Source organism: Hippichthys cyanospilos, chromosome 20, assembly GCF_059441005.1.
Source record: "Hippichthys cyanospilos isolate Australia breed blue-spotted pipefish chromosome 20, RoL_Hcya_1.0, whole genome shotgun sequence".
Taxonomy (NCBI): domain Eukaryota; kingdom Metazoa; phylum Chordata; class Actinopteri; order Syngnathiformes; family Syngnathidae; genus Hippichthys; species Hippichthys cyanospilos.
Window position 1 is genome coordinate 9,804,350 of NC_142388.1, and position 25,584 is coordinate 9,829,933.

At 44.6% G+C, this 25,584-nt stretch overlaps 2 protein-coding genes across 9 annotated transcripts in view; both read left to right on the top strand.

Moving 5' to 3' along the window:
* Positions 1-2,424, top strand: part of aldh8a1 (aldehyde dehydrogenase 8 family, member A1) — a 6,948-nt gene extending 4,524 nt beyond the window's left edge. For 3 of the 4 annotated variants that reach the window (XM_088403809.1, XM_088403810.1, XM_088403811.1), the window contains one exon: positions 38-1,389. In XM_088403809.1, the coding sequence (XP_088259935.1) occupies positions 38-490 (453 nt within the window). In that variant the 3' untranslated portion in view covers positions 491-1,389. Of the gene's footprint in view, positions 1-37; positions 1,473-2,297 lie in introns of those variants that run through there. The other variant, XR_015863858.1, reaches the window with a different exon arrangement.
* On the top strand, positions 477-24,684 carry sgk1 (serum/glucocorticoid regulated kinase 1). 5 transcript variants are annotated; one of them, XM_088403805.1, is made up of 16 exons: positions 477-514; positions 1,370-1,472; positions 4,658-4,782; positions 9,049-9,139; positions 9,956-10,099; positions 13,470-13,688; positions 14,879-14,942; positions 19,470-19,545; positions 19,878-19,953; positions 20,545-20,733; positions 20,810-20,941; positions 21,707-21,943; positions 22,108-22,203; positions 22,301-22,456; positions 22,527-22,616; positions 23,007-24,684. In XM_088403805.1, exons 2-16 carry the CDS (start codon positions 1,446-1,448, stop codon positions 23,172-23,174), a joined length of 1,890 nt encoding a protein of 629 aa, XP_088259931.1. In that variant the 5' UTR covers positions 477-514; positions 1,370-1,445; the 3' UTR covers positions 23,175-24,684. The 5 variants fall into 5 exon arrangements, with proteins under 5 accessions (XP_088259931.1, XP_088259930.1, XP_088259934.1 ...); XM_088403804.1 differs by lacking the exons at positions 477-514; positions 1,370-1,472 and adding an exon at positions 3,011-3,208; XM_088403808.1 differs by lacking the exons at positions 477-514; positions 1,370-1,472; positions 4,658-4,782; ... (1 more) ...; positions 9,956-10,099; positions 13,470-13,688 and adding exons at positions 13,729-14,072; positions 14,165-14,332.
* Positions 24,685-25,584: the final 900 nt, after the last annotated feature.

Sequence of the window (25,584 nt, forward strand, 5' to 3'; positions counted from 1 at the left end):
TTGGGCCGTCGTGTTGTTGTTTTGACTCCCGGTCCAGGTGCGGGGCTTTGTAGCCCTGGCCAAATCGGAGGGCGCCACGGTGCACTGCGGCGAAGGCGTGGACGCGCTGGAGCTCCCCGAGGCCAACGGCGCCGGCTACTTCATGGGCGCCACCGTAATCTCGGGCGTGCCGCACGAGTCTCGGGTCACACAGGAGGAGATCTTCGGGCCGGTGGCCTGCGTCAGCCCCTTCGATGACGAGGCCCAGGCGCTGGCCCTGGCCAACGGCGTGCGCTACGGCCTGGCCGCCACCGTCTGGACCCGCGAAGCGGCCCGGGCGCACCGTGTGGCGGCCGGCCTCCAGGCGGGTCTGGTCTGGACCAACTGCTGGCTGGTCCGTGACCTCAAGTTGCCCTTCGGGGGCATGAAGAGCTCGGGCGTGGGCAGGGAGGGCGGCGTCGACTCCTACCGCTTCTTCACCGAGGTCAAGACGGTCACCGTCAAATACTGAAAAAGTGGCCCGGGGGGAGAGCAGGTGTGCCAACCACCATTTTTGCTTTTTCTTCATCTTTGTTTTAGCCTCTTCACCCCTTTTTCTTGTGATCATGTTTACATTCCAATATGACAAACCAGAAAAGCTGAATTCTCCCATTAAGCATCCCCAAAGGTGAAGTAAGACTACCATCCGTCCCTAATATTATGACCGGTGCATTTATGTTATGTCACGCAATGTCACGCTGACTTTGGGATCAGCGAACGGCTGCATTATGAATTTACGATGTTGGCAAGCAAACTTGTGCGAAGACTTTGGCCCCTTTCCCACGTCACGTCGTTGTCCCGTTTTTGCGTGCCGGCTCCAAGTCCAGTTTGTTGACCTCCTTTGACGTAGGAGAGGCCAACTTGTGCTTGTCCGTGCGGGAAACGATGTCAAAATAATTTGATAACGCTCTAACCAATTCCTCCATGATGAAAATAGTTGGCGATTAGTTTCATAGTTGTTTAATTTTGACAGCTCTAATCAGCAGGAACTTGTGATGTGCACAACTTGTCCACTAGGGGCAGTAGAACACACTCACATTAAAAGCTACGACTTTAGTAGTACCTCTCACCTCACAAACGCCTCTTTTTACGAAAAATCAGCTTACAAAACGCCTTGGCGGAAAACTATTGTCTCTAGTAATGAGAGAAAATTCAAGATACGAAAGGCCACATTGTTGGCATATGATATGAGACACAAGACACCAGCGCTCGACTGTCAATCGTGACCCGTAATAGTTGACTTTTTTTTTTCCTTTTCCCTCCCCTGAGGTCATCCAGGAACATGTTTTTATTTCTGGGCCAAAAAAAAAAAGTAACTTAGAGTTACCTGCTTGTGTTTTGTCCCACATAGGGTATGGCAGTTTTGTTGACAAGTTGTTCCACAACAAGTCTGAACATTGAACGAAACCTACGCACCCCCCCCAAAAATGTTCACGGGACTTTTCCCCACTCAGGTAACAACTGAACACTTCCAAGTCACGTGTGTCCGCACACGCTAGGGCAAGTCAATTGAGTGTTTGTGTATCCGGGGTGGAGGGGGGGGGGGGGGGGGGGTGTCCATTCATTTTGTCAAATAATTACATATGAGCGTCCCACATAGAATAATTGTCATATTTTAATATGGGGGGGGGGGGGGGCACACGTCTTGTTGAAAGGGTTTTTTTACATCAAAACAAAAATATCCATGTGCTTTCTGAAAAATAAATATTTTGAAATATGACTTAGGCATTTCTGCGGTGTGGTTGAATGTTAAAACTGGCAATTTCACATTTTTGTCACAATTTTTTTTATCATATGTTAATTTTTAAGGAGCAAGCCTGTGTTTTTTAGGGTGTATCATCAAAAACGTGAATTGTAGCATTGTGTAATTGAAATGTCTTTAAAATGAGGACAACATTTTGCAGTTTGAAATACAAAGTGAATTTCTTACATTTTAAAATAAAACTGAACACAGCATTTGCATGAGTTGAAACTACCTAAAATAGATATATTTTTAAAACTAACTAAAGGTTACTACTTTCAAAATTCTGTCTGTTGGAATAATTTTAATAACTAGACTTCTGTTCCTTGTAAAAATTTGACTTTTTCATACAAAATTAATGTATTTCATAACTTTCAAATTCTGACAAGAAACAAAAATTACATTTCTTTAAGAAAATATGTATAAAAAAAGAATAATCTCTCACATAACATAAAAAAGCAAAAATCCCCCAAGGTTATTCAATTTGCCTTCATCGTCGCCATGGTTATAATCGGTCTTTTCCATCCATTGACGTCAGGCTCCACATCCGATTGGCCGCTTTGAGACACACCACCTGTGAGACCACGCCCCCTCCAGCGCAAACAACGAGGCGCTCTACACGCAGTCACTGACCTGCCTGCCACATAATGTCAGCGCAAAAAAAATATATATATTATCATTAGCTAAATAGCATCGTTGCCTAAATGGTATGTTAGCATTTTGTATAAGACGAAAAATAAACATTTTCCTTGACGTAACCTTTACAAATGAAACCTATTTTTATCAATGGACAGTCTGTCCAATGCAACGTTTGCAATTAGGCTATTAGGCCAACAACATTTGACATTTGCCGTTCTTCCACGGTGACCCTGAACGTTTCATCTCGTGTTTACAAGTGGAGGTCACCCAAGGCCAATCGTTTGCGCTTACATTCGCACACAAACTCTCTGGAGCCTGTTGGGGACAATTGGGCCCGCTGATTTTTCCTCTCCGCGTCATCGCGTACACCTTCGTGGCTCCACATATAATACACAACTTATATATATATATATATATATATATATATATATATATATATATATATATATATATATATGCTATTTATATGCTATTTATATAAACACACACACTCACACTCCTACTCTGTAGTAGTTAATGGTGCGTATTTGGCAGCAGGCAGTATATAAAGGATGCCGAGTCAGCATCCGGGAAGACATCAATGATGTCCAAGTTCATAATGACGCTAGTAAAGACATCATGTAGTGGATGGACAAGAAAGGGAGCCTTCTGGAAATAGCAACTAGTGTTTTTGTGTGCACGTGTGTGTGTGCGCGCGCGCGCCTTTTCCTTCGCACTCCGCCCTGGCGAGGCTGTTGGACGGCAGACACCCGCAGACAACGAGGCACCGCACGGGAAGCGCGCCGCCGATGGCTGCCATTGTTCTGGCAAGTAAGAAAGGACAAATCAATGCTTCCCTTCTCCTTTGCTGAGACAAATATGAATGGAATGGCTGATGACATGATGAATATTCCGCACAATGCCATCTTGAAATATGAGCGAAAATGAAAACCTCATCCCTGCCTCCCCTGACGTGCCCTCGTCAGTCGCCGAGTACTTTTAGCGGGCTGCCGGTCTGAGGGCCCCTGGGCGCTCTCTCATTGGCGGATGGGCTTAGCGCCCGGGCCAATGGGAGCGCCGCAGGACTTTTACGAGCGCAATCAATTTTACTGTGTGCGCGAGTCGGGGAAACGGTCGATGGGGATCGGTGGGAAACGGGATGATGACACCGGCAGCAATACGCAAAACCTCTGCCTCCATGCACATTTTCTTTCACTCCATTGAGTGAAAAACAAACAAATGCTGACTCGAGGAGAAACCGTCCAAGTCAGCACATCTATCTATCTATCTATCTATCTATCTATCTATCTATCTATCTATCTATCTATCTATCTATCTATCTATCTATCTATCTATCTATCTATCTATCTATCTATCTATCTATCTATCTATCTATCTATCTATCTATCTATCTATCTATCCATCCATCCATCCATCCATCCATCCATCCATCCATCCATCCATCCATCCATCCATCCATCCATCCATCCATCCATCCATCCATCCATCCATCCATCCATCCATCCATCCATCCATCCATCCATCCATCCATCCATCCATCCATCCATCCATCCATCCATCCATCCATCCATCCATCCATCCATCCATCCATCCATCCATCCATCCATCCATCCATCCATCCATCCATCCATCCATGTCATCATAATTCTTGGTTGCTAGCCATAAAACAAACAAACTTGAAAGTGTCTCATTAAAAAGATGATAGCAGCTATGCAATGTTGTTAAAACACATAAAAAAGAGTGTAGAACATGGCTTTCAATTCCAGCAATAAAAAAGAAGAGTTTTATAGTTAGTTTTTGTTCCTTTGAAGTTTCCCAGTTTCCCTGGCCATTCTTGCTTAAAACAGAAAAAAAAACGTAGCTGTCACAAATTGACAATTGCGTTCCTCAGTAGGGTTTACTACAGGTAAAATGCATGACATAACTCTTCTGTGTGACGTGACTGTCAAAAGTCTACACAGCCCCACGACAAAGTCTTTATATTTTGAGAAAATTGAAAACGTAAAAACAGATCATGCGCTTGCAAAAGTGTGCACACCCTCATTACTGCTGATGAGAATCAACCGACACTCAAATGTCATCCTATAATGAGACCAACTATGTTTGGTTATCATTTTTTTTTTTTTTTTTTTTTTTAACATGCGTACAATGGGTGTGTAGACTTTTCAAATGTTCCCCGAAGCATTCGTCGCTGTCAAAATGTCCACTTCTATTGTTTGGAAGCATATGAAGCAAAGTATCTGTTGTGTCTCGTGTTAGCGTGGCGGCGACGGGCCGCTCATCGCCGTGGCGCCAGGAAGCAGCTGCCCGCCCTACAGGAAGTGGACAATAAAGGACAAAAGAAGGCTTGGGGCGTCCGCCACAAGACAATGTACAAGTGGCAGGTCAGTGCCCAGATACCGTCGCCGGCGTTAGCTTCCTGTTAGCTTGTGGCATGTTAGCTTGGGCCTGTCAAAAGTCATTTCTGTTATGTGTTAGCGTTAAGCTAGAGGTAGCATTTCTTCCACAAATTTGAGATATTTGAAATATGCAACATGTTATTTATTTATTTTTAACTTTTCGTTTGTGGTTTAGTATCACGGGCGCTCTTTGAAGAGCTCTGCATACGTTAATATGTCATCGCAGGCCCCCTTTCAAGGGCAAACAAAGAAAAGGGAAATGATTGGCATGCGGCGGACAAAGCGCGTGTGCTGGCGCGTCTGGAAATAGTGCGGCTAGCTCGCGCCCGCTTCCTTATCGCCGCGCCATCGGCGACTCGCGGACCCTCTCAAGTCGCCGCTGGCTATTGTTCCCGCGCTCGCGGCGTACCTTGACTTTTGACTTACAGACTAGCTGGACGGCAAGTGGAACTTTTTTTGCCACTTTGTCACTGACAAAGCACATGCTTGCAATTTTTCTTGACTCACATATTGTCCATCCATAACTATGAGATTTAAAAAAATGATCTCTAACCGTTTACATGAAAGAAAAAAAAACCACATTCCTGCAATTAACTCATTAAATCCCAAAGACGTAATTATACGTCTTTAGAAAGTGCAGACATTCAATCCCAGGTACTAATTTACGGTGAATCTTTGCATTTAATTATTATTTATAACCAAATACATAATATATACAAAGTGATGTGTTTTTTCAGAGTTGATACCGATACGAAGATTTTTAGGGAGCTCGCCAAAATTCCAAAAGAGAAGTGTTACAATTCTTATTTTTAATCTTATTCAGCTAATTTCAAACATAAATTAGACCATTCCGACAAGAACAAGAAAATCTTAGATTAAATTGCCATGGTTCTGCATGGCCATCTTCGGCTTTTGTGTGAGGCGCAAGTCCCGAGACGATTCCCGTCAGTCCACCGTTAAACAGCCAGCGTATTCCTCAAAAGGTCAAAAAAAAAAAAAAAAAGCCTCCCATCTTCCGAAGTCACCTCGCCGCATTCTCGGCTTGCGCAATGTTTGTCTTGACGAGAACATTCCAAGCCCGCTTTCTTATACGGGCCGTCCGATTTCGAGATCCGTTAAAAAAAAAAAAAAAACACACACAAAAAGAAAAGAAGTCACAAGGCAGAGAGTCACGTTGGCAAAACCGTCATCCGAACGATGATAAGAATACGAGATAGGAGCGGCGATTTTTTTGCTTTGACTTGAGAGTAAAAATTTGAGATATGATCGCTGTGTGCCTCTCAGACTTCTTTGGTGTGCCACGCGGTCAGTACTTCCTTGTAGAGCATACCTTTTGTTTTTGCTACATGGTGGGGACCAAAATGCAGGTTTGACAGTTTTTATGGGGACCTCTCGGAATTGTGGGGACCGTTGTGGGGGACCCCGCAATTTTAGACCTCTTTGAAGGTCAAGACTTGCTTTTAGAGCACAGCTTTGTTTTTGCGACATGGTGGGGACCAAGATCCAGGTTTGACTGTCTTTGACTTGGTGGGACCATTTTGGTGAACCTCTTTGATGGTCATATCTTTGAATTAGTTTATGCTTGAGTGTGAAGGGAATCATATATTAGGTTGTTATCATTATGTTCTTAGTTCATTGTTACCCATCTATGCAATCCTAGTTCATCTTGACCCTGTCCTTAGATAGAACTGTTGACGCACGAAAGTGTGAGCCGGGACCTTGGCCCAGCTGCCGGTGGCGCCCGGCTGGCTCTTTTGTTGTGTCTTGTAATCTGCTATGCTTCTATTCAATAAAAGCCGGGGGGAACGGCTGGGCAAGTGGAAAAACACGTTGGAAGACCCACGAGTTACATTTGCCCAAGCGGTTTTTCCCTATGTCCGGCATAGAAAAGTCAATCTTGGCTGGTCTGAGTTACTCTTTTTGCTGTTTAAGCAGCTAGGCTTGTCCTAGTCTTCTTTTCTGAGATTTCTCTGACATTGAGGGATAGACTGAGGCAATCCATTGAAATGCACGGTTGCTAGCACCATTCCCCAAATGCTTTTGAGAGGCGCAGCATCCTGAGCTGAAAGCACATTTGAAGTATAAGCAAGAGCATCAATAATTCTGTGATACGGAGCCAAAAGATGCTCCGCTGCGCCGCAGAATTCCAAATGAACGGCCCGTGAATAATTGATGGGACTCTTTCTTAAAGGTTTCATGGCGCTGCTGCTAAATCTCTCGCTATACAGATGCAGTAAAAGTATCACGTCCTTTGTAAACAATCCTCTGAGCGCCACATTATTTTAACACGTGTCACAACACCGCCGATTTTTACGGCATGGGGGGAAGCGTGGGAGGAGAACTTTTAGATGAGTAGTTTGCATGGGTGCATCCTAAAAAAAAAAGAGATTTGTACGTCATTCGAAAAGATTGACGTACAGATGCGCATTTTAAAATCGGCCGTATTCTTGCTTACAATAATTATTGTAACGAGCGCACGTCAGTTGGCTGTTAGCAACCAGTGCCTGTTGCGACTAATGCGTTACGGGATTATTTGTAATAAAGGAAGCCAGCAGACTGAACCGACGTCCGAGTGCAGCCTCGTTCACGCGCGGGAATATTACTAAAACGGAAGGAATCATGTAAAACCTCTGATGTCTCCGGCCAATTAGATCAAGAGCAGACTGGTTAGAGAGCACGGAAAGCCATTCCATTTGACTGGTTTATTAATTGCTGTCTTTTGGCATATAACACACAATCGTAAGCACGGATGCTGGACAACTTTGGGTATTTATGAACTAGAAATGAACTCGGGCAGTGTCGCAAGGAAAAGGAAAAACAACTCCTTGGCGTGCATTCAACTTTACACTGGTGAGGCGTTCACTGGCTGCTCACAATGTGGGGAATCTGAAATGCACTTAAACTGTAGCAACTATACAATCTACAGATATGAACATGCAATACACGCTACCATGGAAAATCCATGGAAAAGCGCACTTTGACCCTAAAATGATCTTGTATACACAGGTGCATCATATTTGGGGAATCGCGGTATTTGAAGTTTGTATAGTTAAAAAAATTGTTTTTTCCTGCAATAAATATTTCTTGATTCCTCGGAATGAACATGGGCTTTAAATATGGGTTACAGGCCTCCTTGATGACGGATAATCGGCAAAAAAAACATCCCTGTTAAGGTGCGCAATTTTCTTCCTGTTTGGAGGTAGCTGGCAGTCAAGGACAAATGGCCGCTGGAAAAGCGCTGGAGACCCCATTGAGAGAAATCAGGTGGGGGGGGGGGGTGTTAAGGTGCTGATGAGAGGGAGAGAGAGGGAGAGAGAAAGGAGCGATGAAGAAGCAGGCGTGACTGCGGAGCCCCTCCATTGATAAAGTGCGGCCACTGCAGCAGGACGCGCATGTCGTCATCATGCGCCCCCGCCGCTTTTTTTCCCGTCAAACCAGCTGAGCTCTTTTGGGGACGCCGCCCACCCCGGACCCTCGTGTAAACGCGTCTCGGCTGCGTCCAGGTAAGAAAGATTTTGAGCCGGCTTGCCGCCGTCACCTCGCCGGCGGAGCCGTGGCACCGTGTCAACAAAGATTCTGGGCCGCAGCCTCATTAGCATAACGGAGAGCCGCCGGCCGTCCTGCCCGCTGAGCGCCAAGCCCTTACGTAATCTCGCCTCGCGACTTGATTGCCGAATGTCGAGATGTTCCTGACAGCCGCTTTTGCAATCGGAGCGTTTGCCCATTTTCTCATGGTCCACTGAAGACTGTTAGGAAAAATTACAGCCACCAAAACACTACAAGAAGAAGTCGGCTCTTTATTTTATTTTTTTAACATACACGAGCAAAGATGTTTTTTTTTATAGGTTTTATATACTTTTTTTATGTATATATATAGTTATGTATAATGATACTTTTTATAACTTTGAACTATTTTTAGACTTGAATATTTTGAGAAGTGGCGTGTGCTTATATTTTCGCAATTGTATATACAAAATAAATGTGGCTCTATTAGGTGAAAAATTAATTTTTAAGTTCAAAAAGTCTTATATATATATATATATAATAGTCTTATATATATATATATATATATATATATATATATATATATATATATATATATATATATATATATTCTACTCTATTCAATAATTATAATATAAATAATTATACTTGTAAGCATAATTTGAGGCAATATGCATCCTCTCTTGTTGGCACTCCACCGACGGCATAAGCAAGTAACGTGTGTTTTTGCCCCCCCTCCCCCGACAGCCGGCAGTCGGTCACCCTGGGCTCCACGGAGGCGAGCGGGTCGGCCTTCTCCTTCAAGAAGTGCGCCGCCTTCCAGTTCGTCAAGCGCAAGGTGAGTTGGGCCGACGTCGAGGAGGGGCACGATGTCACCGTGTGCCACCTAACTAATGATGGCGTCGTCGTGTTGGAACCGCTTTTCTACCTTGGGAGACATACGGAAGCAAAAAAAAAAAATGTCCTCAGTTGCTTATCAGCATAAGTCTGTGAGATGGACCTGGCTGGTCCACGTGGATACTACAACAACAAAGTAGCAAAGTTCCCTCGCTACATAGCCGTCACTTTATTACGCCTTCACTCTATTCTTGCTATCCGCTATTAGTCACTATTTTTCTTGATATTTTCTTCCTTGGATCAGTCAAAAACCATTGATTTGATGTACTTTTTGTTTTTAAACAAGTAAAAAAGGGAGCAAAGACTACACAAATTCAACCTTTTTTGGGAAATTTTCATTTATGACCATTTTATTGCAGGTTTACCTTGCAATATTTTTTTATAATTTTCTTCCTTCTAAGTTACTAAAAGAAACAAACTACAGTATGGAACAAAAGCAAAATATAAAATCAAACTTTAATGGATTTTCATTTATGACCATAAGTTTATGACCCTGCTATTGACCCTGATAGTTGTCATAAGTCACACCAGCCAAAGGAAATATCAATTTTATACTGTATTTTCATCTTTTTTTTTTTTTAACAAAAGAAACAAACTAGCAAAACGAGAACTAAAGAAAAAGTTCAATCTGAACTTTGCAGATTTGGCTATTATGAAGTGCTGAAGCAGAGAAGAGTCCACGCTCTTTCTTCTGGCCAAACGTGCTGCTCTAGCGCAATATTGCGCAATATTTGCACATGTGTGTTTTTCCACCCAGGTGCGACGATGGATGCGCAATCCCAAAGTCAGCGTGGACGCGACGGGCAAAGGAGGCGCACCCTACCCGTGCTGCCGCTGCCCGGCGCCGCCGTGCGCCTACCGCGCCCAGGAACTCGGCGGGCAGCCCGCCAAACGCCGCAAGGTGAGCCAGCCTGGCATTCTCCACTCGCATCGGGGGACACGAACAAAATTGTCGTCTTGGGAAACCGATGCCCAAAATCTTGCAATGTTAATTTGGAAAAAAACGTAATACTTTTTAAAAAACGGATAAGAGTCGGATCCCTCGATTAATTGGCTAAATCAGTGGCGTCAAACAAATTTTTATTTTGGGCCGCATTGTAGCGATAGTTTCTGTCAGAGGACCGGAATGACTGTAAATTCAAATAGATTTTAAGTGTGTTGATCCCAAATTTACCAAGCTTTGATACCAGAAACCGGCAAAAAGTGTTCAAAAGAGATTTGGAGAGTAAGATTTTTTTTTCTTCCCTCATATTTTTATAAGTTAAAGACAACTTGCAATTTTGGTATTTTAGTCAGAAACCTGAAGTCAAATCAGCATTTCAAGGGCCACAAAAAGTGAAGTGGCGGGCCGGATCTGGCCCCCGGGCCTTGACTTTGACACCTGTGGACTAAATAATCAACAGTTAATAGTTGTCAATTGCTGCTGTTGGGGGAAAAAAAGACTAATAAACAATGTTCACAGTAAGCCTTCATTTTTCATGGTGAATAGGGACGGGATTCATCCATTAATTGACAAACTAATGGACAGTCAGTTGATTGGTAAAATAGTCGTCAATTGCAGCCGTTGGGGGAAAATAAACAATATTTACAGTAATCCCTTGTTTTTCATGTTTAGTTCAAATTGTTGTCAATTGCAGCTGTGAAAAAAATGAATAAAAATGTTGAGTGACTGATCGATCGATCATAAACAGTTCATCGATAAAAAATAGTTGTCAAATGGGAAAAAAAAGATTATTAAACAATATTTACAGTGGTTAATGGGGACGGCGTTAATTGATCAAATGACAAAATAGCCGACAGTTCATTGATTGCTGAACTAGTTGTGTAATGCTGTAATGTTTTCAGCATTTGGCCCGCACTGGTGTTTTGCAATAGCCACATTTGGCAACCGCAGGCTTCCATTTGTGCCATTGAGTGTTTGAAACGCGTGCTCCTTTCTTTTCTTAACATGATTGACTGGAGGTGGACCCGTGTCAACACGCGCAATATTATCAAACATTCCATCAACGCCCACGCGCGCTGGAAAAAACAAAAACAAAACGAGACTGGAGATGTTCAATGCGTTTCAAGATGAATCCTCCGACAAACCCAAGTGGCAAGGTGGCAAGTTTTTATTCTTGCTCCCGTTTGGGACTTCGGCGGATGAGGGAGGTGGCGCCGCCCCCGTCGCGCACGCCGTTCCGCGGGATCGCCGCTGCCGCTGGCCTCCGGCCTCCGGCCTTGGCGCGTGTGGCCAAACACCACTCCCGAGCGGCGGCGTGCCTTTCGGCCACAAAGTAGCTTCGTTGCGGAAGATTGGGATACGGTCGTGCCGGAAGAACGGAAAGCGGGAGGAGCGGCGCTGATAAAAACACATTTTAAAAAAACAAAAATTAAACTGACACTGTTAAAGGAGCGGTAGGTCAAAGCAAAGTCAAATAAATAAATAAATGTGGCTCTATAAGGTAAAATATTAATTTTTACGTTCAAAAAGTCTTGTATAATTATATATATATATATATATATATATATATATATATATATATATATATATATATATATATATATATATATATACACACACACACACACACACACACACACACACATATGAAGCCTGGCCACACAAGTTGTTCACATGAACCCCATGACCCCAGTTTACCTATTAGCTGCCGCTAAGATGTTTTACCGCCATTTTGACCTTTACACCCCGCGGTGATGTAATCCCGTCCGTGGCACATTCCCGTTGACGGCAAAGTTAATCAGTCGCTTGTCACTCATGAAGGCTGTGCGATTTTGAATGCGATGTGTTAAGTGGAACGTCCACATTTTTTAGCGATTGACGGCAGATGATCGGAGGAGATCCTGCGGCGCAAATCAAACGTAAACACAGGCTGAAGTTCGGGGGGGAGGCCCGTAAACATGAACGATGCTTTTTTTACGTGAATGATCATAAATCGTGGACATAATTCCCACGCATTGTAAAAGCAAAGACCTGGAGCTTTGTGGCCATACCACATACATTACGCTTGCTGACAAGTCTTTATGTGTGGGGGAGGGGGCATACATGATGGTAAATAGCGACGGCAGAAATGACGCATAATTTTCAAATGATCATAACTCACGAACCGTTTACGCTAGCTACGAATGAGGATCCATTTAAGTTTATCCAACAAGTTGGACAATTTGAAGTTCAATGATTATTTAAATAGTTAGGAAACTAGTTGTCAATTTGCATCGATTTCTCGTCGGTTAATCGATTAATCTTGATGGTGCTAATTCCCGTAATTGGGAACTAGTCTCTGCACATTTTTTTTGCCGGAAAAAAAAAATCGATTGACTTGAGAGGGTGCGTATGTGCACAGTGCGAGTACTTTTGCCGCTCCGCTGCGTTGCTATAGCGACAAGCCAGACATCCCGCCGAGCGCCCCGTCGAGGCTAAATAGGATCTGTGTCACGTATGTCTTGATACGTTTGAACAATGGCAACTTCCACGGAGGAAAAAAGAGAGGGAAAACACGCTAATAGCGTGAAGCTTGATTTCAAACGTGGCAAGGTGGTGAGGACATCAATTTGGTGTCCATCACGGTCCGGAGGTGCTGGCCAAAAACAACAAGAACGGATCACGGCTCGCGCTCGTGCTGCTTCGCACGTACTCCTTTTTCAGTTTCCCATCAGCGTTAAAAAAAAAAAAAAAAAAAAATCCAGCTCTTTCTACACTCTGAGGCATAGCTACTCACGAGAGGCAGACAAAATGTATATGGGTCAATTTGACCCGGGGCATCTTTAGTCACTCAAAAGTGTGCAGAACACAAGTAATGCAAATCCAAAATGCCATTTAAAGCAGTGCGTTATGTTCATGTTGTCAGGAACAGTTATAAGGTCACTGGGTCAATATGACCTGGAGGCATGTTTAGTTATCCGAAAGTGTAAAAAATCTTGTTTTTTTTTGTTTTTGTTTTTGTTTTTTGTGTTTGGGCTGTATTTAGTCTCCCAAAAGTGTCCAAAACATGTGCAAGCCAACTTCAAAATGTGATTTTAACCAGTGTGTCATGTTCATTTCTCAGAAACAGCAGTAATATTCCTGGGTCATTTTGACCCAAGAAATATTTCGTCATCCAAAAAGTGTCTGAAACATGTGTACGGTAATCCAAATCCAAAATTTTCTTTCAACCAGTGTGTTAGTGTGTCGGGCGTATTTAGTCACCCAAAAATGTCCGAAACATGTCTGAATCAATCTGACCCGGAGGCGTGGCCAAAACGCAGCAACACAGATTTTGATGTTTTGACAGGTGCTCAAGTGGAAGATGCTGTCGCGCCCCTGCGGCAAGTCCAAAGACGGCGGCGGCGAGGACATGCCCCGCTGTTGCCAGGCGTGGGGGGCGTGTCTCCAGGCCCCGCCCCCATTCTCCTTCTTGGCTGGCCCCATGGCGCCGGAGTGCGCCCTGTGCAATGGGCCCTACGGCGCTTACGTCCTGGAGCGCGCCTGGCACCCACGCCAACGCACACAGGCCAGTACTTTTTTTGCGTACTTTTTTTTTTAAAGGTAACTTTTTTTTTTATGTATTATAATAATGATTATTATTTTAATTACCAAGACATGTTAAGACTACGACTTTTTCAAGGTTATTTTTGCTTGTTTTTTTTTATCGATGCGCAGCATTTTGTTCTCCATTGACTAAGTGCTTGTTGTCATGCAATCCAATCGCATGTGTGACATGTGAAGGAAATACGGCGCAGAACCCTCAGCTTCCATAAATACGTCAAGTCTATAATGGATTTAGCGGCGCGCCAAAGAAACGCTCACAGAAACAGATGCCGCGCTCATCAGATTACGCGGCGGGGGGGCGGGGTCAGCGGCCGGTGTCGCCTCGGCAACACTCTTTCATTATCAGGTAACGGGAAAGTGGGGCAGCGAGCCCTCGTTTTACCCGGGGCTGATTTAGGGTGTGTTTTTTTTTTTTTCCCTTTTTTCTTTCTTGAAAAGGGCCCGGGTGCGCTGAGCAGCCAAGAATGCACCAGCCAGCCGCAAACTGGTCCGGCAAGGCCGAGCACGTGAAACCCACTAGCCTACTTTAGTTGGATAAGCCGGCAGCGCGGGCCAGCTCGTCTTTTCATTAGCCTCCCCGCTTCGCTTTTGTTTGGAAAGTACAAGGTGACGCAAAAGCAATTGGAGAACCGCTGCTCCAAATAACGCTTCTATCCTGATTTCAAAGCCGCTTTGTTGGACGCACCGAGTCCAACTACGGGACTGGAGAAAATAACTAATTCTGGCACGACTCACAGGGATGGAGAAAATTGCTTTCTCCTCTAGCTAGCAAGCTAGCACTGACGCCATCTACAAGACTGTTTGTTAGCTAGATAGCTAACTCGTGAACTAGGTAGATAGCTAGCATTTACGCCACCTACAGGACCGGAAAAAATTGTCAGCTAACTAGCACTTGCGCCACCTAAAAGACTGGAGAAAATTGTTAGCTTGCTAGCTAACTAAATAACTGAAGAGGTGTGAAAAAGTGTTCTTTATCCTCTAATCTTGTAGGTGTTTGTGCGAATTTGTTAGTTAGTTCGTGAGAGGAACAATTAATTTTCTCCAGTCCTGTAGGTGGCGCCAGTGCAAGCTAGTTAGTTAGCAAGCAAGCGATGCGGGGCTTCCCAGAAATCCCCCAACTTCTACATGTGTATGTTGCACTTTTCCCGGCAGGCCCTGGACCTTTACTACCACAACGAGTTTGAGCCCGACGGCTACCGTTGCCCCGGCGATAACGGTGAGTCACTCCTTGTCTTCTTTTCACCATTGGCGTTGTGCTCCATCACAATTACCTCCGCCAAGCAGAGGTGACATCATAGGGAGTCTTTGCGCAACTTCCTGGTTAGGCTGACATTTGCATTGTCGTCACTTTTGCGAGCAATGCTCCATACCACTTTATTGGCTCCCATACCAGTTCAATCACTCAACGCTTGAGGGGTCAACCGATACCAAGAGCCAATACCACTAATCATTTTGACACACAAAATCCCCCCCCCCCCCAAAAAAAAAAACAACAACAAAAACAAAACAATGTCACCATTCTAAAAAAAACGTACAATATATGCTTCAATTTAGTATTTAGTATTTTTGTCAACTTCCTGGTCTTGTAGCTTGTGATGGTAAAATTGCTCCAAGAGAGCGACCGATACTAGTACTGACACTTTGAAATAATCATAATAAAAATAATAACAACAATAGGACTGGCTTGAAACCGATACTGTGAATCGATACCTACCCATCATTACATTTTTATTTATTTTTTGTCAAGGTCAATAAACGAGAGTTAGCTGATTATTCATGCTTGTTATGGCCCCACATCCCGTATGCTCAGCGGGTTGTATTTGAGTGTATTTTTGCACGTCGGCGCTCAAGCTTGTTTGTGTGCTTTGGAAATGCTCGTGCAAGACGCGACAAGACTTTCCTTAGCTCATCTGATGATTATTTGCCTCAAACGCTCCATGTGCTTCCAAAACCAAAATTGCTCTTTGCTTTTGTTCTTGTTTTTGGTATTTGATGCCAGATTATGTGCGGCGAGCGTCCGCCAATGAACGATGAAGAATGAAGAAATACATCTTTGTTTTTTTTTTAAACAAAAAAAAAAAAAAGGGGAATAGGTGCCCCTCCAAAAAGTTCAATTTCTTCTTTGCGGATTTCGGCGTGTATTTTTGGGAGCGTAACTCCCGCCAGAAAGGAGGGAAGACCCAGAACTCCTCCCCGAAAAAGCTGGCGATCCCAAGCCAAGATCCGCTTCCGTGTTTTCCTCCAACGTGCTTGGCGAGGCCATTATGTAAGCGGCTAGTGGCAATTTTGCGGATGCCAGCGGGCCCGTGTGACTCACGCGCCCTGGGGGCTCCGTTGGCGAGAGCGCAGGAAAGGCCGTGCCCCCCCCCCCCCCCCCCACTCTTCATAGGAACATTTTCCTCCATCTCTCAGGCTGGCTCCATTTGAGCCGAGCTGTCGGACGTTGAATGTGAATGAGGCAGTAACGGTTATGTAAAAGGACACTTTATTCACACACAGATTATTGCTTGGACCCGAGTGGACCGGCGCGGCGCTCCGGTGTGTGTGTGTGTGTGTGTGTGTGTGTGTATGTGTGTGTGTGTGTGTGTGTGTGTGCGTGTGTGTGTGTGTGCGGTGAAGGAAAGTAGCTTTTATGCCATCTGTAACCCTCAACATTTCGATTCCCTAAGGCTCATTCGTGTATGACGTGGTCAAACAGTGTTTGAATTTGAATTATACTGCCTTTTTTATGTATTATTTATTTTATGAAAACGAAAAATGCAAACGCAGCACAAGTCTCGGGTGTTGGCAGCTAGCCGCTAACAGGGGTGTTGAGCATATGGTGCATTCAAATGCGTTCAAACTTCTCAAACTCAGGCGGAATCTACTCATTTATAAATCTATTTGTGTATTATCTAGTATAGGTGGATTTATTAATGAGTTGCTAATCTTCTGTCGTTTCATCGACTTGGCATTGGGACCTCGTTGTTCTCGCACCGATGCAATTCATTTAAGGTGGAATTTGAATGTCATCGCAACTTGTGAGTGACACTGCGCTTATTCGACCTTTGACCCGGACCCTTCGGGGACCCCATCAAATATCAATCGGCTTCTTGTTTTGCCAGCAATTGGAGCGAGGCCTTTGTGAGGGACAACAAGGCGCTCGCTCAGTCGGCGCGCTGACAAAGACGCGCGTTGTTCTTCGCAAACTCCCCGCTCCCTTTTGCAATTCCGCACCTTGTTTTGTTCCCGCTGGGGCTTTGGCCGGGCCGGTGTTTGCGCAAAGGGGGCGCAGCTCGCACCGGCGCTGGCGGGAGGGCGCCAAATTTCACAACGGGAAAACTGGCACAGTTTGAATGCAGATATTCTCATATCGGAGACAAACGGGAAAGGGACAAAAGCGTGAGGCAAGCTGACCTACATTTACAATCGGAATTCCGATAAACTTGTACCTGCATCCGCGTGAGTTTGTCATTCCCTGACCCGCAAAAAAAAAAAAAAAAAACACCCTAAAATGTTCACAAGGTTTGAAAATTAGCACTCAGTTTTTAAAAAAAGAGTCTCAGTTCACCTACAGCATAACCTGTAGTAGTGTCATTTTTTTCTTGACCGAGGATCAAGAATATATGCCAGTGTCTGTCAACATGTGTTGCTGCACTGTTTGTGTTTTTAAATTGGGTTTGCTTTAGGCTCCACATGTGCTTTGTTTTTTTTAATGCTAGTGGCTTCATTTACACTGCAAGTTTGAGCCACAGTTGGTAAATTGGTTCAGTTCTGATCATTTCGGTTTGGTTGAGTTTAGTTAAATAGTTTGGTTCAGATCAGATAAGTTCGGTTAAGTTTAATTTAGTTCGTCTTATCATAAAAGTTGCGGGAGAACCTTTGCGTTTCCGCCGGGCGATGCCGCTTCTCTAAATTCCGACTTTTTTGTTAAGCGCCTGAACGTATCGCATGTCAGTTCACAGCGAGCGTCCGTGTAGGAGAAGGCGGAACGTCTCCGCCTTCGAGACGAGAAACAAGGGAGGAGGAGGAGGAGGGAACGTTGCTTTGAAAAAAAAAAAAAAAAAGAAAAACAGTCGTCAGATGAAACCATCGTGGCTTAGGAATGCGCCCCAGTGCGATTACCTCTCGGAGCCCACCTTCGCCAACAGCTCCGGACACCTTCACGTCTCTATGAAAGACACAACGACCGCTTGGACGTGTGAGTACGAGTCGCCTTTGAACGCAACATCCCCTAAAACGACACAGAAAAACGACAATAATTAACTTGTGGACGGTGAATATATGTCCCATGTTTTTACCAGAGGGGGGTGTCGATGTGGGGCATTACGTAAGCGTAAAGCTATAACCTACTTTGCTTCATTCACTCAACTAGCAAAATATATCATTTAAAAAATGTGCGGGATGTAATTCCAAAATGAGTTTTGCTTCCCGACTGTCAACTTGAGCTTTCTAATTTAAAGCGTCTATTTTGGACGCTACATGCTAGAAATGATTCATTTTGGTGCTTTTTCTCCTTTTTAATCGCATTTACTGCCTGGCAAATTGGGACGTGGCCTCAGCTGATAAAATCTGTCAGCGTGTCCACTCGAGATAAAACTTCAGGTGTCTTACATAATGATGGCACGAAAGTTTGCTTTTTTTCCAGCCTCAAACTTGTGTACGTTCAGCCCCCCCAACAAGCGTGTATCCCCTCGCTCTGTACTTTTCCACTGGCAGGCGCTGTTTTTTTTTTTTTCCCTCATCCGACCCCCTCCCTTCTCGCTCACTTTTCTCTCTTTTCCTTTGGGTCAAGGGAACCTGTGTGGACCGTTATAATTGAGCAGAAGTTGTTACATTATTTGAAAAAACACAAATTTTTGCAGAGAGGAGGAGAGGAGGATTTATGATCTACATTGATATGTACACTAATGTAACGGCACCGTATGTATGATATTAAATGTTGAAGGCACTATCATATCTCAAAAGCAAGCAGTTTTCAATAATCAATAAATTAGGAAAACCCGTTATAACCATGTCCGCACCGGAATGTAACCAATTCTTCCTTTGCCCATCAAATTCAGTCACTGTCGTGGAGGTTTGTTCAAAGTTGAGGCAAAACCATAGCCCAGAAGCTAACAATCGGCGATAAAATATCTTTTAATGTCAAAGTAAGCGCATTTTTTTTTACATTGAAAGCCAAGCGCTTGCAAGGAAATCCTAAAGGACGCGTTGTTTTCATAAAGACGTTGCACTTTTTCGCATGTCTCGGTGCTTGTTTGACAGTCCGGCGTGCTCTGACGTCACGCGAGCTTTTCGCTTTGAAATTCCGATGTGAGTTAATGTGTAAAAAGGGGTGCAAATAGACGGCGAACAGAACACTTCCTTTTAGTTATTTGACTCAAGGAGCTGGAGAGCGAGGGCGTGACGAGTTGAGCATTAGAGGCCTCTGATTGGGCCATAGCCGGCAGGGCGCGTCCAATCGGAGCGGAGGCATCTCGTTTTGAATCCCGCCCACTCGGAAACACCTCCCTCCGGCTCCGTCATAAAAGCAAAGAGGCAAACTTGAAAGTTTCATACATGCTCGTTGCCTGGTTTCCGTCAGCTGTAGTTTTTTTTTTGGACTAACTAACATGACGATCAAAAGCGCGACGGGACAAGCCGGGATGACTTACTCCAAGTGGAAAGGTCTCTTGGCCTTAGTGAGCGGTATGGCGATGGCTGCCTCACGAATTTGTACCCCGATGGATCATAATACAAGCTTAATTTTGAATTTTTTTTTCAGCTTTCATGAAACAGAGGAGGATGGGCCTGAACGACTTCATCCAGAGGCTCGCCACCAACGCCTACACCTGCAAGCAGTCAGTAGCACGCTCGCTTTTAACGCGTGACGTCACCAAATGTCTTGTGATTTTTTTTCGTTTTGTAGGGGAACAATGTTTTTGGAAAAGATGAAATAAAGGATATTCTTAAATATGTTAAACCGTTAAGCAAACTATGGACCGGGGCCATTTACAGGCCCTCCATTCTTATTTTAGCGCCTTGCGGTAAATGCCAAAAATGTCATACCGCAAATTGTTTAAGAAATATAACGTATTACATTAGACAGTGTGTAATTGCTAAAAAAATAATTATTTTGCTTTGCATTGTGGGTTTTTTTCTGATACTTATTTTGGGATTGTTTTTGTTTCAGTCCGGAGGTGGAGTCCATCCTAAATCTGAGTCCTCCGCAAGATGCTGAGCTGCTCAACGGCAACCCCTCCCCTCCCGTGAGTCCCTTCATTTAGCCAATATTTCAGCAGGGGCGTTTTGATGTGTAGCTCTTTTTTTTTTTTTTTTTGCTTCGTTATCAATCATTTTTCTAGCCTATTGCAAGTAGCAAAGTAATTGATTAATTGTGGTCATGAAGCACCGATTACTTTGTGTCATGAAGTACTAAAATAATTGATGACAGTTCTACTGAAGTCCTAAAGTATTTGATTCATGTTGACTTTGAAAGTAATTAATGAGCCACCAAGGTAAGAAAGTAATCCATTTAATACGAAAGTACCGAATGAATTTTGACAAAGTAAGGGATTAATTTTGCTGACGTAATTGATTACTGTTCTACTTAACTCTTAAAGTAATTGATTCATGTTAAGTTCTAAAGTATATGATTACTTTAGGTACTGAAGTGAAAAAGTAATCAATGACTTAATTACTTTAGTAGTAAATAATTAATATTTTCGTACTTAATTCTCTCAGTAGGAGCCTTTTTAGACCATTTCATTAGACGAACAATTGTAAGAAAAAATAAAAAAGGCATTTTTGATTGAACGTCCGTACTATACGAAGCGTGAAAACGGGTTTTTCGGTTTCAGGCCAGCCCCACCCAGCAGATCAACCTGGGCCCCTCGTCCAACCCGTCGGCCAAGCCCAACGACTTCCACTTCCTGAAGGTGATCGGCAAGGGCAGCTTCGGCAAGGTGCTGCTGGCCCGCCACCGCCAGGACGACCGCTTCTACGCCGTCAAGGTCCTGCAGAAGAAGGCCATCCTCAAAAAGAAGGAGGTCGGCATCGGCCGGCGGCGGCGCGGGCCCTCGTCTCGGGAGGGCGCCCCAAAACAAAAGCTTCTTCCCCCGGCAGGAGAAGCACATCATGTCGGAGAGGAACGTGCTACTGAAGAACGTCAAGCATCCCTTCCTGGTGGGCCTTCACTACTCCTTCCAGACGGCCGACAAGCTCTACTTCGTCCTGGACTACATCAACGGGGGGGAGGTGAGGAAGGAAGACGCCCGCAATTAGCTCAAGCTCCACCGGTGCGCGGGCGCCCCTTTAATTTCCTGCCATTGTCGGACGAGCGGACACCAGCGAATCCGTCTGGCGAGAGGAGATGCGCGTTTTATCCTTTGAAAGGGCTTATTCAGCGGCGCTCCAGTAAAAAGGCTTCTTTGGCGTCTAAAGCCGTCGATGGCAGCCAATGAGTCAAATGTGCTTTGATTTGACGTAGCTACAAGTACAATCGTGAAGTTATTCAGCGCCGGTTCGGTAAAAACGTCTCTTTGACGTCTAAAGCCGTCAGTGGCGGCGAATGAGTTTATGCCTGGCTTAGTGCGAGCGTCGAACATCTCCGAAGACTGAAAAGCATTGCTGCAAAAAATGCGCATGCAAAAAAAATGAAAGGAAAATGCGTTTTAAGAAATCTGCAAAGAAACGGGGCATTAAAAAAATGAGAAAAAAAACATTAACAGTAGTAACAAAAATATATTTAGAAATCATATATTAAAAATACATGTATCCATCAGTAAATAAATGTTAATATTTGAAGGCTACAATGCATGAAAATAAAAGTAGACCAATAATTACCAAAACAAAAATGCAAGATGGCATTCTTGGAAGGTTTTCCGACAGATGGGATGGATGGGCCTCGCGTGCAAAAAAAACAAAAAAGAAACCAAAAAAGCGCGACATGTCATGTCATGACATGACATGACATGACATGACATGACATGACATGACATGACGCTAAGGTGTCTCGGGCAGCTCTTCTACCACCTGCAACGCGAGCGCTGCTTCCTGGAGCCGCGGGCGCGCTTCTACGCGGCGGAGATCGCCAGCGCGCTGGGCTACCTGCACTCGCTCAACATCGTCTACCGCGACCTCAAGCCCGAGAACATCCTGCTGGACTCGCAGGGCCACGTGGTCCTCACCGACTTCGGGCTCTGCAAGGAGAACATCGAGCCCAACGGCACCACCTCCACCTTCTGCGGCACGCCCGAGGTAAGTCTGAAAAAAACGATGATATTGTACTTTTGGACAGTAGGAACAAAAAGTGGTTATCTTAAAGCCATATAAATACCTAGCAGGATTTTCTTAAGGCGGCGAGTTTCGCGTGCCGTGTTTTTGAGCGGCCAGCTCAACTTTGCTTGGCGCTTCTCGTCCAGTATTTAGCCCCCGAGGTTCTTCACAAGCAACCGTACGACCGCACGGTGGACTGGTGGTGCTTGGGGGCCGTCCTCTACGAGATGCTCTACGGCCTGGTGAGGCGCCTGCCCGCTCGCCCGCCCGCCCGCTCGCCCGCCCGCTCGCTCTTTCTTTCCCGGCGTGACGCTAAGCGGCCGCGCGCCCCTCCCTCAGCCTCCCTTCTACAGCCGCAACACGGCCGAGATGTACGACAACATCCTGAACAAGCCCCTGCAGCTGAAGGCCAACATCTCCAACGCGGGGCGCCACCTGCTGGAGGGCCTCCTGCAAAAGGATCGCACAAAGCGCCTGGGCTGCGCCGACGACTTTGTAAGTGTCGCGCCGCCGCCGCCGCCTTCCCCTCGCCGCTTTTTGACTGAGCCCGCCGTCGTCTCCCCAGGCGGAAATTAAGAACCACATGTTCTTCTCGCCCATCAACTGGGACGAGCTCAACGCCAAGAAGATCACGCCGCCCTTCAACCCTAATGTGGTAAGAAAACTTTACCCGGCGCGACAGTGCCCTCGTGTGGACGTTTCCATGTTTTGTTTCAGAAGAAAGGGCTGAGAAGGAAAATGGAAATATTTTTGAAATTTAAGATCACCCGATTTATGGTAGAAAACGAAATGTGCTCCATTGATTTGTTTTTAGAATTAAAAAAGAAAACATAACATTGTCCGCCTCTAATGTTAAAACTTGTTTGATTAACCATAAATTTCCATCAGTAATAAATCAGGAAGTTAAGAAGTGGTTTCATTGATTGTTTATATAAGATTATCTTGTTCCTGATAGGATTATTTCAATAAGGAATAGCACTAAATGTGAGTGTTTTTGTTTGTTTGTTTTCTTGAACTTTGTGTGTGACCGACGGCCCCCACCCAGACGGGCCCCAACGACCTGCGGCACTTCGACCCCGAGTTCACGGACGAGCCGGTGCCCAACTCCATCGGGTGCTCGCCGGACGGCGCGCTGGCCACGGCCAGCGTCAGCGAGGCGGCCGAGGCCTTCCAGGGTTTCTCCTACGCCCCCTCCATGGACTCCTACCTATAGGGGACCCCGCCGGCCCCCCCCGCCACGGTTTTTGTGGGGGGGGGGGGGACTCCTGCCAGACATTTTCCCTGGACTGACATTTTAGAGGATAGAAAAAAAAAATCTGGTGGTCACTTTTCAACAAACTGCTGTGTAAAAAATCCCCAAGTGGACGCCCCCCCCACTTTTTTTTTAACTCATTCAGTCCCTTTTTTACGAGTCCAGACATTCCATTTTTTTCAAGTGTCAGGCTATAATAACGAGACCCATGTCTTACCTTGCGATTCCTCAAAGTAATCGATTACCTGAAGTAATCCTTGCAGCTTCTGCGCTTCGTTAGCAAAAGCAGCTGGTTTATTTAGGACTTGAGTACTCAATTAATCCACCATAAGTAGTTCAAGCCATACTAAGAAAGTCATTGGTTTTTAGACTCTACCTCAGCCGACACTTAAAAATGGAAAGAAATTAATTAGTGATGGGAAAAATGATGTTTTGAATTATTTTTGCTCTTTTAGAAGGCCCACCTGCTTCAAATACATCTCATTTGCATTAGAATTCATCTTTAAATCAAAAGCACCAACTCGAGTTAAAAAAAAAACCAGTATATAGAGTGGTTTATGAGACTTCATTTTGCAATCACTGCCTGGTAGTAAATGTCCGGACTCTTAAACAAGGGAGTGGATGACGTCACGGGACACGCAAGGGATCCAAGTGAACTTTACGGAGCGACCGTTTGTGGTCACAAGGTGCCTTTCTCGCACTCACCACAAGAGGACGCTGTGGCACTTTGCAAATACCCCTTCTGGGACCGGCCAGTTTGCACACTGTTGATGGGAGAGCAAAACTTGCTGCTATGCTTTCAGAAAGTGAGCGCACAGCGCCCCCTACGCCCTTTTTTTTTTTTGCCACGTGAACAAACCCCAGCGAGCATTTATTCAACGTTCTTGATAGGCCCACGCGCTGGTGTGCCTTGTCCTCACCGTAAAAAAAAAAAAAAAAGAAGAGCTGTCTTACTAGTAACGTTTTGCCACGGCTGGATGTCAAGAATATTCGCATACTTCTAGTGGAAGTCGGGTGTTCCAAGGAAACACCTTGTGCCAACTAAAATGCTTCAAAGCACTATATAGGTGCAAGTCCATTGAATTCTTAGTAGTTTTATTGATGCGCTAACTAGTAGGGTTTCACTAGCAGCCTCCTGGGCATACTAGTAGTACTAGTAGCTTGGAAAGTTACTGGTAAGACACTAGTGAAGACGGAGTGGACTAGTACGCCTATGAATGTGTCTTACTTGTACCATTTTTTTTTTGCCACTAGCGAGAAAAATGTTGCATTCCGTATTCCTCCCAACAGTCAAGCATTCCGACGTCATGTTTTCTTCCTTATTTAAGTTTGTATGTTTCACTTAAGTTGTCATGTAAATAGTAGACAAAAAGTAAAAAAAAAAAAAAAAAATGTCTGCGCTTGTCTCGTCTGTTTATGTTTGGTGACGTGACCGTCGCTGGCTCGCCAATAAAAGTTGGACTTGAACGTGTTGATGCAGTTGTTATTTTTGTGAAGCATTTTTGTTTTTCTTTGGGAAATGGGGCCATGGCGCCGCTGATCATTTTTGGGTTTCTAAATGAGGCTTTTGGATGAATGAGGGGACGGCATGAGTGCATGAGCGTTCCTTGAACTCAAGTGAACTTGTGACCTTTGCCATATGTCATTAAGAAGAACTCGGAGCTACCTTTGCGTGTTCTTATGCAACTGGTGCTTGAATGCGTTATTAAGCTGTTATTAGACTGATAACGGTTCAAAGGTCGCTGAGCCAAGGGCATTCGAGGTTCGCCTCCTCCTCTGGCTGCCGAGGGCAAAACACCAACGCCTCGTTTCACCTTTCCGAACTTTTTTTGCTTCCGAATAGTAGCGTACCTTCGACTTGTTGCTGGTTCCTGGAACAACGCCGCGACCTGCTGGCCAGGATCGGGAATTCATCTCTCATCAGCGCCAAGCGAGGGATAAGAAAGTTCCTCAACTGTGACCTTGGGACTATCAGCTCACGCTTTGCTGCAATAATAATGTCAGATTACAAATGATGAATTGATGTTACCGAAATGTTTGCTGACGATCCAAAATTTTTTTTTTATTACATAATATGCTTACAAGTGGAAGTGGAGGGCTGAAAATACATGAGTCCAGGCCGGCGTCAAACAGTGCAGACGTCAAAAGAAATTGAAGACACGTCCATGTTTTCTGACAGTCTATAGTAAGGCTTTTTTACACAAAAAGGACAGTCTGTAGTAAGACTATTTAAAAAAAAAAAAAAAAAAACCAACAATTTATAGTAAGGCTTTTTTTTTTACACAAAAAACGACAGTCTGTAGTAAGGCTTTTTTGGAAAAAAATGACAGTTTATAGTAAGGCTTTTCTTCAGAAAAAATGACAGTCTATA

Coding starts and splice junctions, on each gene's coding strand:
- sgk1 (XM_088403804.1), top strand. CDS start 3,026: ATGGACAAGAAAGGGAGCCTTCTGGAAATAGCAACTAGTGTTTTTGTG. Junction 20,734..20,809: donor CCATCCTCAAAAAGAAGGAG/GTCGGCATCGGC, acceptor TTCCCCCGGCAG/GAGAAGCACATCATGTCGGA. Junction 20,942..21,706: donor ACTACATCAACGGGGGGGAG/GTGAGGAAGGAA, acceptor TGTCTCGGGCAG/CTCTTCTACCACCTGCAACG.